Raw genomic sequence first — 18,229 nt, forward strand, 5'->3', positions numbered from 1 at the left:
AGGATCATGCAGATTCAAGGCCAGCCTGTGCCACATAGTGGGATCCTGTCAGAAAGAGAGGGAGAGGGGTGAAAGAAAGAGAGAGAACATTGAAGAAGCTTAGTTTACGAAGCTTACATTACCTTGATACCAAAGGCAAACACAAAAGTTATTCTTCACCCTAAATGACAACAGTGTACTTAGTGAGTATCGATTCCAGCATCCTGAGCAGAGCATTAATAAGCAAAACTAAGAAATACAGAAAATGGGAGAGTATGCTGTTGCCTTAACAACCGGTGGCAGAGTCATTGGGTGATGGCCTCTAATTTTAAGAAGACGAACATGGCATCCAGTGCCCAGAGAAAAAGGATGAGCCCTAAGCCTGAACTTGCTGAAGAACAGAAACAGGAAATCCGGGAAGCCTTTGATCTCTTTGATGCTGATGGAACTGGAACTATAGACATCAAGGAACTAACGGTGGCAATGAGGGCCCTGGGCTTTGAACCCAAGAAAGAAGAAATCAAGAAAATAATAAGTGAAATTGATAAAGAAGGAACAGGAAAAATGAACTTCGGTGACTTTTTGACAGTGATGACTCAAAAAATGTCTGAGAAAGATACCAAAAAAGAAATCCTGAAAGCTTTCAAGCTGCTCAATGATGACGAGACTGGGAAAATATCGTTCAAGAATCTTAAGCGCATGGCCAAGGAGCTGGACGAGAACCTGACAGATGAGGAGCTGCAGTAAATGACCGATGAAGCTGACCGAGATGGAGACGGTGAGGTCAATGAGCAGGAGTTCCTGCGCATCATGAAGAAGAACAGCCTCTATTAAGATCAGTGTTTTCTACTGCAAGCACATGTGACTAGATTTAGTGCCTGGCATTTTGTGAAATACGGCTTTTGAGAGCCCCCTCCCCCAACCTCTGGGGTAATTTTAGCCATGACCTTGAATCTGTTTTTGACTTTTGGAAGTGTTCTTTGATATTAAGTTCTTTGTACATTTACTTGTTGACTAAATCAACAGGGCAGAACAGGAGCACATAAAGTGGGGAAGGGTCTGGAAGTGTGACTGTGGCCACTCCACCTTCCGTTATTTCACCTGCTCACGCATTTCCACAGCTGAAGACATGCAGTGGCTTCTTGGTTGTCCATGTACCATGTCACCATAAGCAGTGCTGGTTCTTACAATGGTTTTGGTTTTCATTTGACAGCACAGTGCAGTTTTCTCTTTTACAAACCCAATAAGTGCTTGCTGTGACATTTGGATGTGTGTTAATGCATTTGTTTTGTCTTTAAAAAATAAAACGTTTCTTAATTTAAAAAAAATACATAAAATGACTTGCATTGTGATATCAGCACTTCTAGAAACCTTGTACCAAAACTGTAAGGGTTCAAGTTGGTTTAATATCAACACACACACACACACACACACACACACACACACACAAAGGTCATCTAAGGCTTTTGTGGGAAGATGTAGCCAAGTTTTTAACAACATTCAATACATATTCACAGGTTTCAAAAGAAAAATTATTGATGAACTAATACTAGAAGAAATTCTTTTATTAAAAATTACTTTATTTACATTCTAATTGTTGCCCCCTTCCCAGTGCCCCTCCTAGACTTCTTCACCACATCCCTCCTCCTTGCCTCTGAGAGGGTGCTTCCCCCACCCCACCCAGCAGTCCATTCTCACCTTAACCCAAACCTCAGCATCTCCCTATCCTGGAGCATCAAGTCTTTACAGGATTAGGCATATCCTCTTCTACTGAGGCCAGATAAGGCAGTCCTCTGTTACATATGTGCCAGGGGCTACAGAACAGCCCCTGCATGCTCTTTCATTGGTGGCTTAGTCTCTGTGGGTCCAGGTTAGTTGACACTGTTGTTTTTCCTACAGGTTTACCATCTCCTTCAGCTCTTCTAATCCTTCCCCTTGTTTTTGATAGAGGTTCCTGACCTCAGTTTAAAGGTTGGATATAAGTATCTGCATCTGTCTCAGTCAGCTGCTGGTACAGCCTCTCAGAGAACAGGCATGCTACTTATCTCCTGTCTGCAAGCACAACATGGCATCAGTAATAGTGTCGGGGTTTGGTGCCTGCCCCTAAGATGGATCCCCAGTTGGACCGGTCACTGAATAGCTATTCCTTCAGTCTGTGCTGTCTTTGTCCCTGCATGTCTTTTAAGCAGAAACAACTCTGGGTTAAAAGTTTTGAAGGTAAGTGGATGGTCCCATCCCTCTACTAGGGACCCTGTCTATTTACTGGAAGTGGTCTCTTCAGGTTCCATCTCCTGTTGGACATTTCAGCTAAGGTCATCCCCACTGAGTCTTAGGAGCCTCTTACACCCCAGATTTCTGGGACTTTCTAGAAGTTCTTCCTCACCCTGCCCCTACCTCCACAGCTGCACATTTCTAACCATTCTTCTGGATCTCTGGGCTTCTGATTCCCCATACCTAATCTTGTTTCCCTTTGCCTCTCCTCCTTCCCTCTCCTACCCTCTTCCCTCCCTCCCCCTGTCTACTGATATTATTTTGTTCTCCCTTCTAAGTGGTACTGAAGTATCCTCACTTGGACCTTTCTTCTTATTAAACGTCATAAGGTCTGTAAGTTGTATCTTGGGTATTCTGTACTTTTTGGCTAATATCCACTTATCAGTGAGTACATACAATGCATGTCCTTTTAGGTCTGGGTTACCTTGCTCAGGATGATATCTTCTAGTTCCACCCATTTGCCTGAAAAGTTCATGATGTCCTCATTTTTAATAGATGATTAGTATTTCATTGTGTAAATGAACCACATTTTCTGTATCCATTCTTCCATTGAGGAACATCTGAGTTGTTTTCAGCTTCTGGCCTTTACAAATACAGCTGCTGTGAACGTAGTGGAGCATGAGTCCTTGTTGGAGCATGTTTTGGGTATATGCCCAGGAGTAGTACAGCTGGTCTTCAGGTAGTACAATATCCAATTTTCTGAGAAACCACCAGATTGATTGCCAGAGTGGTTGTACCAGCTTTCAGTAAAACCAGCAATGGAAGAGTGCTCCTCATCCTTGCTACTATACTCTCGGCACCCAGCATATCCTCTGACATGAGTAAGTACCTGACAACTATTTAATGAATAAGACACTTCTGAAGCAAAACAGGGGAGGAGGATCTTGTCAAGGGTGTGTTCTTGGTTTTGTAAAACAAAAAATCAAGTTTTGTAACCAACAACACTTAGTTCTTTGAAATTTTTCTTTTTTTCCCACTGGACTTACCAGATTCTGTCCAGCAATGACCAGCAACCCCTCCCCTTCCCGTGCACACATCCTCTAACCATAGAGGGGGGGAGACAGACAGAGAGACAAAGAGAGATAGAGAGAGGGAGAGAGAGACAGAGAGGGGAGAGAGAGAGAAAGAAGAGAGAGAGAGAGAAGAGAGAAGAGAGAAGAGAGAACAATGGATACTGTAGCTGATTTGCAGTGAGGTTTGTCTTGTTGGATTCTGATGCCCTGAAGAGTCCCATAATGAGCCACTTCATATGGGCAACTTACTCTATAGCTACTTGACAGGGACACCAGAGGTGAAAACTGAGACCTCCTGGGTTACCCTCTCAACACAGGCATTTCTCTGAGGCCCTTGCCCTGAAGTCTCATCATCTAGTTGCAGGCCCATTACCACATCTGGGCCCATATCTGGCCTTTCCTGTTGACTCAGCAAAGGACCCCTTTAATTAACCTACTACTCCCTCCCCACAACTCCCATAATGCTTCTGAGAAGTAGCGTTCTACTTCAACTCAAACCACTCAACTATTTGTTCTAAACATCTCATCTTTCCCATGTCACTCCCAAGCTCTGTCCATTGTGTGTGGTTAATTGCATCTTATGTTCCCCTGGGGCCCATGCTTATACTCTCTGTCCATACAGATATATACAAAATATTATAGTCCCCAAACCCTTATGAACAGTCCAATACAAATGTCTACTCAATTATCACTCATGTTGGACAAAGACCCCATTGGCCAGAGTGAGCTGTCCACTGGGATTTTCTAGGGTAAGTCCACATCTCCTTCCTCTACTATCTTTTTTTCCTCTTGAATTTCAGAATGTACCTGGTAAAATCTGGACCAAAATAAAAAAATAAATAAAAAATAAAAAATAAAGTCACTTATTTTTGCCTCAAGGTCAAAATATTTTTAAAACTTTCTTTCTTGCTGCCCTTCTGGGACATCTGAAGTCTCAAAAGTGTCAAAGTCACTGATGTCCTTTGCCAACCCGCATGACAGCGATTAGAGGGAATTTAAAGGCCATTCAGGATGGGCTGACTGCAGGCACCTTGATTGAAAAATATATCACAAAAGGAAACTTCTGAGGGTGCCTGACGATCGCAGATAAGAGTTCCCAGTGCCTGCAGACATTCTGGCATGATATCTACCAAGCAAAGCTACAGACACACTTAGAAAACACTTCAGCAACACCTGCTTTCAGGTGACTTGAAAGACAGCAAGAAAGGCCTTGGAGCAGGGGCAACACCAAAGCATGAGGCCTAGAGGAAAACTACTCTCCCAATGGCAAAAGTAATTTGGAAAACTTTTTTTTTCCGTATGTACCTGTGGAGGTTATCTTTGTTATCAGTAGGACTGGAGTTGGAGTCACCTAGGAGACAAACCACTGGGAATGTCTGTAAGGATGTTTCAAGAAAGTTTTGGCTGAGCAGAGAAAACCTACCATGACTGTGAGAGGCTACACAATGTGCTGGAGTCCCAGAGGGAACAAAATGAAAGGAATTAAAGGAGGTGTACCAGCCTTCCCTCCTCTCTGTTTTCTGTCTGCCGAGAAGTGCACAAGCAGCTGCAACTAGATCCCACCAGGGACCTACCTGGCTCCATGTCTTCCTATAATAGGGGACTGAAGACCCCTAGACAGTAAGGCCAGGGAAAGCTCTCCTGTATTAATCTGCTTCCTGACAAGCATGGTCACCACATGAGAAAACTAGCTAATACAACAAGATGCAGCAAAGAGTGCACAGACCACAAAGCTGCTCTGGGCTAGGAAGGGAACAAACATGGCAGTAGCTGCTGCATAATGTGGAAATGCCTACAGAAATATTGGATATCTGAAAAAAAATAAAACCTTCCCCCCTCCATCATCAACAGAGGCTCCCCCTCTCTGTGTGGACATGAGTGGTGCTTGTGGGTACAGGTGCATAAAGGTATAGAACATCCAAGACTACAAGACTATATACATTTCTACTCTCAATTCCACACAAAAGGAGTAGATCAGGGCATCTCATTACTTAAAAAGCAACCCACTCCAGTTTGGTTAGCATGAAACAAGTAGCTAGTGATTATTGTTCACTTTGGGTGACATAGTTTAGATCAGTGTCCTCCAAGGGCCTATGTATTAAAGGCTTGATCCCAGCCAATGCGGTGATGTGAAGATTAATAAATAACCAGAACTTAACTGGTTATTCTACCCTAGCTATGTGTGGAGAGTTTGTTCTATAACATATTCCTGCCATGATGTTCTGTCTCCACACAGGTCCCAGAGCTGAATATGAGCCTATTGTTCAGTATTCCCTATGGTGACAGGAAACTGACTAAAGCCAGAACCACTGCTGGAAGATACAGATGCATAGCCTGTGGAGAGCCAGGTCTTCCAGGCACATTTATTCTAGCCTAGAGTCATTTTGATGATCATTTTCAAGTTGTATATTATTTCGATGAACATTATATCAAAGTAAAATTAGTGATACAGGTAGAGGGCCCACCCACAGGACTAGGAGCTGATGCAGACACCCTACCATCCATCCTCCTATGAAATGTGGTTTCTTGCTGATAGCACACAGCTGCCTCCACCTCAAAGCTGAGTCTTTGGGGAGCTCTTCTGGTGTTCTCCGAGATCTTGTCAGGTATTTGAAGCTGAGCAAACAACTTTCTTATGGCTACAGTGACTTTGGAAGTTCTTGCTCACACTCTTAGCAAACAGCTTCCTGCTGTCTTGCTTGCCCATCTCTACAAGAGCCAGATGTCTTTTCTGGCTGATCTGGAGCCCAGCATTGTCTTCTGCAGACTCATCCCCTAAGCATTCTCCCTCTCAGACCTGCTGTTCTTGGCTCCATAATGTGGGGACACAGGACTATCATCAAGGATAAAGATAACTAGTTTACAGAGAGCTTATAACTCAGAACACACATGCCCACAGCATCAGAGGCAAATTTTATTTTCATTTCCCAGTGTTTTCACATTTATTAGAGTAATGCCAACATTCACCAAGAAGGTGCACTCTGATGATACTTGGTCCCGGGATCTTGGTGACCCAGCAAGGCTTTATCACCTCCAACCCCAAAAATGTGAAGTCTGCCATGATCCAAAAGCAGAATTTAGGTGACAGCATGGCCCCATCGTGGGTAAAAAAAATTCCATGTCTAACATCATAGGTTATAACCAAATACAATACCAAAAATACTGGACCAAATTACCACCAGGCTAGTGAAGAAAGTGATTCAGTCATGAACAAAATTCATGTCAAGCTTGGATCCCATCCCAAAGATAACTCATTATTATTTCATACATAAATGTTTCAAAATTCAGAAAAGCTCAGTATTTGAAACATTTGCTTCCAGCCTTTACAGAAAAGGAATCAAAATCAGAAATCTGTTTGTTCCCAGATCACCAGGCTGGGTGTAGGGGAGTGAAATTCCATTGACATCTAGGAAAGAAGATCACCCCCTTGCCTTGTGCCACACAGACAGGGATGAGCACCATGGGGCAGGATAGTACTCGGTCCAGTCTGCATCAGAGAAAACAGATGGTGGCTGTTTTCATCATGAGACTGTAAAATGGTGAATGTTTTGTAGAAATTACTTAAATTCCAGGGTTTCTACCCCACTTGAATATTGAGTTCCCAGATGAAAGACACATTCACAGCCTTTATAGTTACAGTAAGCCCTAAACAGCACAATAGCTGGGCAGCTGCCTACCTTCCATGCTATTAGAATCTACTTTCCTAGTGATACACCCAAGGTATTACTTACTATTTACTATGTTCCATCTGGGCTGTTTTTAGCTTCAATTGGGCAGCCCTTGGGGCCACTCTCTTTTGACCGTTAACCCATGGCACCATTTTCTTCTTCCTCCTGCATCATCTTCCCCTCTTCAAGCTATTTGAAGTGTGTGATATGCCTGAATACTCAAAAATAGACTCATTCTATAGCCAAGCCTAAACATAGGCCAATAGCAATTCCCCTGCCTCATCCTCCCATGCAACACTACTTCTGTCTCAAAAGGCATATCTCATACAGTCACCTTTCTCCTAAAAATGCATTACTCACTGAAGCTAATTGTTTATTATAATTAATATATTCTTACACATTTTTGAACACTCATAAGCAAGTAGGGGAAAACCCTCTTTGGTTTCACAAGAAGCTAGAACAACGGTGTAATGTTCATGGCATTCTTGCTTGCTTGCATACTTTTCATCTAGCATGTATTCTTGTCCTTTGTCAGACAATTTAAAATAAGGTGACCCCACAATAAAATAAGCAAAGGGTGTCAAGCTGTTCATAAAACAAAACAATGTATTTAAGAGGTCAGGGTTTACAGTTTACTAACTAAGCTTCCCAAATACTTAATAATGAAATGGAATTTGCTCTACAAAAGACATGATGATTAAAAAGTTGGAGAAACAACTCATTGTCTTTTTTTAAATCTGATTTTAGCTAGTTTTTTCAAATAAATATTCTTAGTGGGTTTTTTTCCTACTAAATTGAAAATTGATAGACATATCAGCACTTCTCATGGGCTTAGAAATTTTCCTCCTGTGTGAAAGGCTGAAGTCTGATAAAACTTTATCCCTGTCTATATGGAAATTGAACCTCCCCTGGGAGATTTCCACAGCAGTCAGACAATAGCAAGAAATCCCCCTGCCCCAGCCCCTGTACGGTTGCTCATCCCTGCTCAAGCTGGCTTTCTCTTTCAGCCCCCGGATGTGGAACTGCAACAATGGAGCTAGACTAAGAGCAGCACAGAGTGTGAACAACTATTATTTTATCTCGTTTCATTGCTGCTGCTGCTGTCTGTGAACCTCTGCGTGTTCACAGTGATACCTTCTACTTCAGAAGAGGGTAGCATGTGTCACAGGATATGAGATAAACCTCAGCCACAACTCTACCTACAGGTTTCAGTAAAAAAAGCAAGACTGGAACTATCCAAGGCTTTAATAAGGAGATCCAGGTTTTTAATCCTCAGAAATGAAACCAGGAGCCTCAGAAGGCAAATGCCACACCCACAGGCTTCCATTGGTCTAAACAAAATCTTTATGAACTCAAAAATCCCATGGTTTTAGCCATTAGGATCACGGCTACTGTCACCTACCAGGACCTCATTTGGAGACATCAGTGACAGATGAGAAAAACTGTAAGGAAACTAGAGTGCCAGAGGGGAAGGTAAAGTGTCTCCCCTGCTGAGCCTCATGTCCAGATGGACCCACCATGATAACTCTTTCCTGGAGGTCACAGCTCCCCATATAAGCAGCAAGGTGATCCCAGAGGCTCTGTCAGATGAGTCTGGCTGGTTTTCTCTTGAATGTGTCCTCTCCTAACTTCATTGAACCTCACTTTTCCACAGTCATGAAATACATCAAATATAGATCCTCCCTTCTACTCACATGTGGCACAACACCTCAAAGAAGCAAATGTCAGTTCCAAATACCAAAGTACACCAGGGTTTCATATTTCATCACTGTGAAGAAATGCTCAATCGAATTACCTTAAAGAAAGATTCCTGTTGTTCGTAGTCTCTGAGTTTTCAGTCTCTCATTGGAAAAGGATGTAGAAAAAAAAAAATGTTCCTCAGCTTGGGGCAGTCAGGTTTGGACCAGGAACAAGATTCTCCACAATGACCTGATCTCAGTGATCCACTTCTCCCAAGCAGGCCCCATCTGCTGGAGTTCCCAGCACCTCTCAAACTATCACCGCCCTGCATTAGGGACCATACATTCAACACAGGATGGGACAGCCCAGATGTAAATCACCACACCCAGCTAAGAAGAAACCAGTCACATACCACAAAGGCATGCTCAGAGGGTCTGAGCTAGATGAATGACGTGCCAAGAAAGCATCACAGCACACTGGATGGAAATTAAATATAAAGTTGATGATTAAGTTGCAAATGGTTAGGACTTGGAAATGAAAACACCCATTTGTTCCTCAGTTTAGTTGGACAACTATGTAGACTCAGGGTTCTGTGTTAAAGATGTGTGGGAGCAATGGACCTCCTTGAGCAAGCAAGCACTATTGTCTTCCTCTAGAACTGAGCCTTAAAGAAGTAAAAGAGGAAGAAGCTGGAGAGATGCTCTACAGCACTTGTCAGAATGTCACCACAAATACCTGCAAACCCAACTCCAAGAGAGGCAGAGACAGGATTACTGGAATCTACTGTCTTTATCCTAGACCAAACTACCTAGGGTCCTCAGTAATAAACTGTCAAGATTCAGCTACAATTCAGTTGGAAAGCCTGAGAAATTTGTAGAATACCAACATCTAAAAGCCCTTTATCTTAACATACTCACTGTTACTGTAACAGAATGCCCAACACCAAATGATTTATAAAAGAAAAAGGTTTCTTTAGCTCATGGTTTTGCATTCTGGAAAGTTCAACAGCATAGCACCAGAATCTATTAGCTTCAGGGAAAGCTTCGAGTCGCCTCAACTCTACAGAAACTACAAGAGAAAACATGTGTGAGAAGAGACAGAATGTAAAGGTGAGCCTTTCCTGGCAACAACCTTCACTGAAGTTTTGGCTCTGTCTTTTGAGAATTAGGCTTTTTCTTACAATTAACCCTCATGACTTAGTTATCTCTCAAAAGCCACTCCTCCCAACCATGAGTGCTATATCCACATAACACTCATATTTCAATGTGCGTTTTAGAGGAAGCACCCCATTTTTACACCATAGTTCTTCTCCCTAATGTTTAAAAGCAACCTTTTTTAGGTGTTTCCCAACCCTGAAATAGTCTGCTCAAAGGAGGTTCAGGACATACCACCCTAAATATGTCTCTTTGATACAAAAGAAAATGTCCAGGGCAAGAAAATCCCCATTTGACTGTCACTTTTTCTCCCTGGAATCACAAGGACCCTTAGGACCCCTTCCTATGGCCTGAGGAAGGGGCCATCATTCACCTTTACCTCTGGAGACACTTGAAGCACCTGACCAAATAGGCCTTGCTAATTCACTCAGTCTTCATGCCTTGTAGAGAGCCCCCTTTGTCCACCCATACTTCTGCCAAAAGTCCACACCTCACTAGATTTCATGGCCTGAGATTTGTGTTACACAATGACTACTCCAAGTCATTGCAACTCTACATTAGGTAAGCACACATGTTTTCAGTCTTTCTTGACTCAGCCATCCACTCTAGGACCTTTGCCATGACAAGATGTAAGAAAACCTTTTACTCTTTTACCCCTACACCTGTGCCCTTGGGCCTGTGACCTTCCTAGAAAACAGGGACTGTGTTCTTTTACACAACATATACTGCAGTGGTTGATGTTTGTACGGGAGAGCTGGAGCAAAGTCAGAAAAACCACTTTCAAGTTTCACATCAGCCAGGAGTATTACCTAGGCCAGTGAGGGCTCAGCCTGAACCAACCTCTGCAAAATAATCAGAAGAAACACTAGTCATACCCCTCCTCTATGTCCTATCTACAGCTCCACAGCTCACTGACACCCTCACCTTCCCCAGTACCCGGCATGAATTACAGTCAGTTCTTGCAAAGGCTGGTTAACTCACTACCAAGACATTGCATGGGGTTTTCCATCTATGGTGATAGGAATCCCGACCCTTAACCATTGATGCTTTGTGGAAAATTGATACAGCAGTGTGTGTACATTTCCACTGTGATCTGGGAGACATCTTACAGAATCAAGCATCACAGCAGTTATGGGCCACCCCTGCCTCCCTGGCCCGAGTGAAGTTACCTAGCTGCATACCTGACAAAAAAAATGGAGGCTGATGATACATGTTCTAAGTTCTAGAGTCAGTGCAACCACCACAGAATTTCATCTTTGTGTACAGTTGGAATGTTGGAGGGAAACACACTTAAGCCACCTTGAAGAGCCTTCAGAGACAAGGACACCACCCTGGTCCCTGACTTTCATTGCTGACTAGTAAATCCAGCTGGCTTCCTTCCCAACCACTGGTTTGCATTCCTCGGCATCTACTTTTTCAGTTGGATCTCATTTAACTGTTGTCATTTCACTCATTCACCTTGAAGCCCCAGGGCACCTTAAGCACCTTAAATACATCAGGCATAAAGCATACAAAAATAAATTCCAAGTCAATGTTTCCACATGGTGAAACACCGCCATTTCTAATGGAACCCTGATGTGCTTCCCTAGAACATCTGAGGCACACCTCTCAGGAACAAAGCAGGACAAAGGGAAATGGAACAGCTCCACCAGCTCAGGACTTGGAAGAGAAGAAAACAGAAGACTGGAGAGGAGGGAGAGGCAGGCAGATGGAGAAAGAGAAGATTACATGGTGGTCATTTTTCTTCCTGACCCATTAATTTCAAACGATTTTGAAGACATTTCACCATAAATATTGAGTTAGGCTCTCTCTATCTCATGAAGCAGTGGCCAAGTAAAAGAAAACACATTTGAGAACATTTGGAAAGCCATGGTGCCTGGTGGGGAGATTCCTTCTCCAGGCAGTTAAAAGGCTGATACTCACAGAGGTTTATATAGACACAAGGCTGTAGCCTCTATTTTTCTTCTAATGAAATAGGGCGAAACTAAACCAAGACCAGCTTCATCTAGTCTCACTGAGAACTGCTACTCTGGCCTGAACCTGCTTGTGGGACTCCCCTAGGTCTGGTCCCCACAGAGGTACAATAACGACCAGAGAAAGCTGATCAACCACCATAAGGCCCTAAGGGCTCTGCCCACACATACAGCTTTCCCACTCTGCTGGGAAACCTGTAGGGGGTAGTGATTGTCAGAACCAATGCCAGGCACAGAGGACAGAAACACCAAACCAAAGGGAAAAGCAAGCACTAGAGGTCAGTGGCCAGGAGAGAGGAAGCTCATGTGTCTGTGTCATTCCCTACAGAACAAGGCAGGAGCTCCTTGAGTCTTAGGCACAGGCTAATTCTGAGGAACCATGTAGAAATGGTGAACGGCTCTTCATGCCTACCTCTTCATATCTCTCACAAGGAGCCAAATGCCTAGTCTCTGAGTAACATTCCATATTCAAATCTCTGCTCCAGCCAATACTATGTGGCCAAGAGTGTTTATAGATACTGAGCACACCCATGATTCTTTGGCTAAACTGCTCTGACATCAAATGTCAGGAGCCATCCCTGATTCTACATTTGCTTCTTGCTGCTTGTGATCTACCTTGATCCTATGAGTACTGGGGTTTTAAAGAATAGACTTAGTCAGGTTTATCACCAGATGCCATTTTATAAACAGGAAGACTAAGATTGGGGGCGAGGGAGCCTCAAAGCCTGTGTCACATGCAAGGATGATGTCCACTGGTCTGTTCCTAGACAGTGGGTCAGCTCTTGCCCAGCCTTACCACCTGGTATGCTTGGTGACCAATACCATAAGTGTCTTTAGCACTATGGTTAGAAATGGACTCATTAGCATGGCACGTCTTAAATGTTGCGTGTTTGTTGTTTCTTTATAGCCAACTACTCCGAACTCTACAGGCTTCATAAAGCAAATGTATCATCCTCATGTTTCTGCAGATCAGTTACCTTGGTTCTCCAGCAACTTTATTTAAGGTGTTTTATGCAAATATGGTCCTCTGAGAGCTCTGCTGGGTAGGGGGTTGGCCTGCAAGGCCACACAGTAGCACTTGCTAACTGTTTGCCTTGGACTCCTCACATTTTTAGCTTCTCAAGACAGCAGTTCATAGCTCAAAAGCCTACTGCTCCCCAGAAGGAGAGATTCAGAGAATGTGAAAACTGTAGACAGTCTGGAGCCATGGGTATTTTATAATGTAGTCTCTGAAGTGACCACTCACAACCCCTTTATATTCTATTTGTTCCAAGCATCTTTATGTTCATGTCCATCACACATGGAGGAGGAGGTTTCAAAAAGAGAGGTGGGAGATTACTCCCTGGGAGCCATGTTGGAAGCTGTCTATAATTGTCTCTATTCTCCTAGGAAAGAGCAACGTCCCCAATAGTGGCATAGTACAGCATCTGGTAGGAACACAAGAACCCTTCTGTTCACATCTTTTGCCCAATGTCATTGTGCACAACACCCTCTTTTGCTCTCACTAGGTAGAAATAGGTTCTGAGGCTGACTTCCCAACAGAGGTTTGGGACACTGAGTCTTGGGGTAAATCAGCAGTCACTACACCAAGGCACACAGAGCCCTTAGGCTAAGTGGCAGTGTCCTGTCCACACCCACACATTCTACTTGTTTGCTAACATCATCTGGTCAAGGTGCTAGTTTTCTGTGTCACACTATAAGTTTGTAAGATTGATTAGAGTGGAGAGTCTAGATTCAGTTTGATTTATAAATGTGTGTGCATACATTTAGCATGTTCTGAGACAATGGCATTACTTATCTTTTATCATAAAAGCTTATCAGATGGTACCGTGCCAAATTTTCTAAAAACATTTCAACTTCCTGACATTTTTTGCACATACAAATTAATGTGTCATAATTGCAACTTTTTGTTTTGTTTTGTTTTCTGAGTAGTCTCTCAAACACAATGGTGGTGTCATTACCAAATAAGACTGAAAACACGCTCAGAGTCAAGAGTGTTCCTGTTATTCCTGCTGTCTGATTCTCCTTTCAAAGGCTCTGCATATCCTTTTTCATTTTTTCATAAACATTTCCTAAGGACAAAAGTATTTCAGAACATATGAGCCGTGTCTCTGTTTTGGATGTAGAAACTTCTGGCATTTCGCTGACTTCATTTCACTCTGAATCACTCTCTCATTTGCTATAAACATCAGGGTATTTTGATCAATTAGGAACAACTGAGATACTTAGAGCATAATACTACATCACTCCAACTTTCCTAAATGGGTAAGTGATTGCCCAGTGTGTGTCTTCTTAATTATTTTTAAATTTATATGTTCTGCTTATTTAGTTACTGAAACAGATGGTGTGAGTGGAGGTTTTGTTCAACTCCAAGTCCAGAGCTGCCGCACCCTGTGCTCTAAGCAGAGTCCATAGAGTGGCAGAGTCTCCACTTTCTGATGTAATGAGTGGTGTCCCTTCCGTGGCCTTGACACGTGTGTCTCTCAGCATGTGAACTCATGAGCCTTGCATTGGCTATAGCCACAAAAGGACCATGGGCTCCAGTGATAGGCTAACCTCGAAAGACTATGTATGTCTTGTCCAGATCAACTGAGTCCTGGAACTGTGGGCCACAAGCATGTGTGTGTCTCACACATACATCTCTCAAAGGGCACACACATGCACACTTATACATCCATGCACTAATACATGATTCACATGTATACATCCTCTCAAAATACTTTGTATACACCATATATACATGCCATGGGTAGATACTACATGTTACACAGAAATACATACACTGTACATGCATTATGTATGCTGTCTGCACACTACACAGACAGAAATTGCACATACATGCACACACACACATACTCCACCACAACAATATATTCTGCTACATTGTACACATGTCCTCTGTACATATTCACACTGCACAAACAAGCACTCACCCTGCCTGTATATGCACCATACACTAAAGACACATGCCCTTTCCCTTTCTTTTTCTTTCTTTCTTTCTTTCTTTTCTTTTCTTTTCTTTAATTTAAACTTCAAAATCATTGGTTCAGGCATGCCAATACTGAAACACAGAATAAAGCACCAACCGTGACAAGCATAATCTTTTCTTCAAAGAGACTAAAATGCCTTTTTTGTTTATTTGATTTGGGGTTGTTTTAGATAGACTGGCCTAACACTCATTATGTATCCAGAGCAGCCTTGAACTCCTAGGCAACCTGCCTGCTTCTGTCTCTTGAGTGCTAAGATTACAAGCCAGCACATGCCAGTCTCAAACTTCAATTCCTGTCAGAAGCAGATAAACACATAAACTAAAGAGTAACACTTTCAGGTTTGCTCAGTGGTTAAGAACACTGACTGCTCTTCCAGAGGTCCTGAGTTCAATTTCCAAATGGTGGTTCACAACCATCTGTGATAGGATCTGATGCCCTCTTCTGGTGTGTCTGAAGATAGATACAGTATTCTCAAATGCATAAAATAAATAAATCTTAAAATTAAAAAAAAAAAACTTTCAAATCTCAAAGCAAAACGATTCACATGGCAATTTGAAGGAACAGGTGACTGGTGGAAAAGGCAAAGGTTATCATAGGATCAGGAAGGCTTTTCTGGGCTGTGTTAATGTTGGGGATATCATGATGATGAGTTCCAGTCACTCTGAAGTGAATAGTGCCACCTGGTCCAACTAGTCTGTGAATAGGACACAGGGAAAAAGGAGACCCAGCTGGGGCTTCCAAAATGGTGAGTAGGCAGTTGAAATCTAATCTTCTAAATCAACTATGTCCCCATTTTTCCAGTCTCTCAATAGCCCACAGTGAGCAGTCTCCTGAAACAAAGCCAACTGGCCTTTAATCTATCTCTACAGTGTAGTGACCATATCTGGCTCTTGGCACACTGTGAGAAGACTAGTTGTCACGCAGATAACAGGGTTGGTTCCCAGAGAGAAACCCCCTCATCCTCCCAGACACCAGTCTACCAGGCCAAGCCCACTATTTCAGATTCTTTGCCTCTTCCCCTAAGTCAGCCATAGCTTTGACACCATAGAAGTTTTTAGAACCGAGATGTGTCACTGTAGATGGCTTTCCTGTGAGTATGTGTCCTGAGGTGCCTTACTTCTACCCTCATAAACTACCAAGTTCTACTCTCTTGTGTCATTCTAAACTAACACACACACACACACACACACACACACACACACTATTGTATGTACTTATGCCACCATAAGGCTCCTGCCATCTCCAGATTCTCAGATCATTCCAGCAAATTGTTCCAGGGGGTCTTTCTCTGATGACTCCAGATCTGGAACTGATGTTCTTCTTTTCAGGAAAGTGACTCCTGATTCCCCACACGGGGCGGGAGGGGGTGTTAAAACCATCAGTACATTTTCTTCTTGGAATCCACACTGATTCCTAGTATTCTAAGTTTTTGCCCACGTACTACCGAGCGCTGGGCAGCATATGTTGGACAGTGGTTTCTGGTTTCAAACAGAACCCTGGTGACACTCAGTCTCAATCTCACTCTGTCCTACTCCTCTCCCAACATCTTCATTTGGATGGAAAATCATTTACTCATCTCATTACATTACAGAGGAAACCAAGGTTCAGAGCGATTAAAACCCACCCACACTCCCCAGATAACTGGCTAGAAAGGACGAGACCAACTCAAGCTCTTTACCAGACTCCACATGTCTCACACCTAGTTCAATTCAAACCCATGAACTTTCTAGCCTGTGCTGGAGGTTTTTTGTTTTGTTTTGTTTTGTTTTAAGTTGCACCTTAAGGGAGAGGTCTTTGAGTAAGTGTTTTACTTCCTTCCCTGCCAGATCTGAAATATCCAGACGGAATACTTTCAAACCCTTTCACTTCCCTTTGTGCTTGCTACAACATTTATAGTCTAGTCTTTTCAAGTGAAATCTAAGAAACTACTGTTAGTGAACTTGTGCAGAAGTACATGAGTATGCACACACACACACAGGGTGGGGAAGGGGAGATTTGTTTTGAGGACAGTCTGAGGTAGGACTGCAGAAGGAAGGTCCTGCACCCTGGGTTTCCTCTGCTGGAGAAAGTTGTCTTTCACAGCTGAGGGGGAAAGAGTCCAGGACATTGGTGTTTTCGATGCACACTGAAGATCTGTTTAGCTCCTGGGTTCCAATAGCTTAAATCGGGCATCTGAGTTGGGGCAGCTAGAAACTGATCTAAAGCAACGAGGCCTCTAAGTTGGAACAAGAACAAGACCACTGAGATGTTTTCAGGGAACACACCTCTGTATGGCTGATATCTGTGGAAGTTCAACACATGTGCACAAATTTTCACCCATCTTGTCACTTTGATAAGAAGGGAACCCTATTCCTAAGTTAAACCATACAAAGGCATCAAGGTCTCTGATTGCTGTCTCCAAGTGCACCATCCCTATATCCTACCCAAGACCCTTCAGTGAAATCCTGAGGGCTCCATGGACCATATATAAAAAGCACATCCTAAAAGCTCTGCCTTGACACCAGACCCAAGGAAAACAATAATGACTGCATTAAGCACAAGCCAAAACATCTGAGGAAGTCGGGTCCCTGCAAAGAGAAAGCAAACAAGGAAAAATGTGTGTGAACCAAAATGTGACCTGATTCAAATTGTCTTTCTCAGTAACCAGCATCAACTTTGATCTTATATTTTAAAATTTGCTTTTAACGGATAATGTCTGGAGCACAAATTATAGGAAGGCCCAAACATGAAGGATTAGAGGGATACAATATGTTAAATGTGATTTTCAAAGGCCCCTTTTGTGAGGAATTACAGTGGAGGGCTGTGAATAGAAAGTGTCTTTGAAGTCAGGAGTGCCGCCTGGCCCTCTGCTCTGGGATGCCAGGGCAGAACTATGATTACGCTGTCAGCAAGAATGCTTCCAAGGCTTGCTTCTCTGTACGTTTCTTCCCCCTATTCACAGAGAATCCTGCCCCCCCATACTCTAATAAGTTGCTAAAAACTAACGAAGAGGGTCATTATGCACTTCACTGAAAGTCATGCTGCTTTTTTCCTGGGAGCCTTTTGCTATAAAAATGAAACATATTTTGGAGCCTTTTCTTTTCTTCTTTTTCTTTTTTTTCTTTTTCTTTTCTTTTCTTTTCTTTTCTTCTTTTTTTTTTCTACCAAGTTGGGATGAATGCTGTGGTTCTCTGAGGCTATGGAGAGCAGTGCTGTCCTGACATTTCAGAGTCAGCCCACAGCATCCCATCTGTTGTCTTTGAGGTGTGGGAAGGCTCCTGTGCTGTGTGTGGTTTGTAAGCAAAAAGAAACCCAACATAAGCTGAAATCCAGGGCACCTGCACTGTGCCTGCCTAACCTTCCAAGTGCCCTGGCTTAAACTGACCTGCCCTACACCTACATGTGAGATACTCAGCACACTTCCATTAGCCTGAAGACGGGGAAATGTTTCTACCACAAAGCTTAATTCATAACAAAGTGCTGAATTTCTGGTGCCATGCCACACTGAAAGTGAAAAGCAAT

General features: G+C 43.0%; 1 protein-coding gene across 1 annotated transcript; it reads left to right on the top strand.

The window, feature by feature from the left end:
• Nucleotides 1–294: 294 nt before the first annotated feature.
• LOC308427909 (centrin-2-like) lies at nt 295–726 on the top strand (the record flags this gene model as incomplete). The annotated part of the gene is made up of 1 exon (XM_080926187.1): nt 295–726. One exon carries the CDS (start codon nt 295–297, stop codon nt 724–726), a length of 432 nt encoding a protein of 143 aa, XP_080782313.1.
• Between the last annotated feature and the right edge of the window lie 17,503 nt (nt 727–18,229).

Source organism: Micromys minutus (genome assembly GCF_963924665.1).
Source record: "Micromys minutus genome assembly, chromosome: 12".
NCBI classification, from domain to species: Eukaryota; Metazoa; Chordata; class Mammalia; order Rodentia; family Muridae; genus Micromys; species Micromys minutus.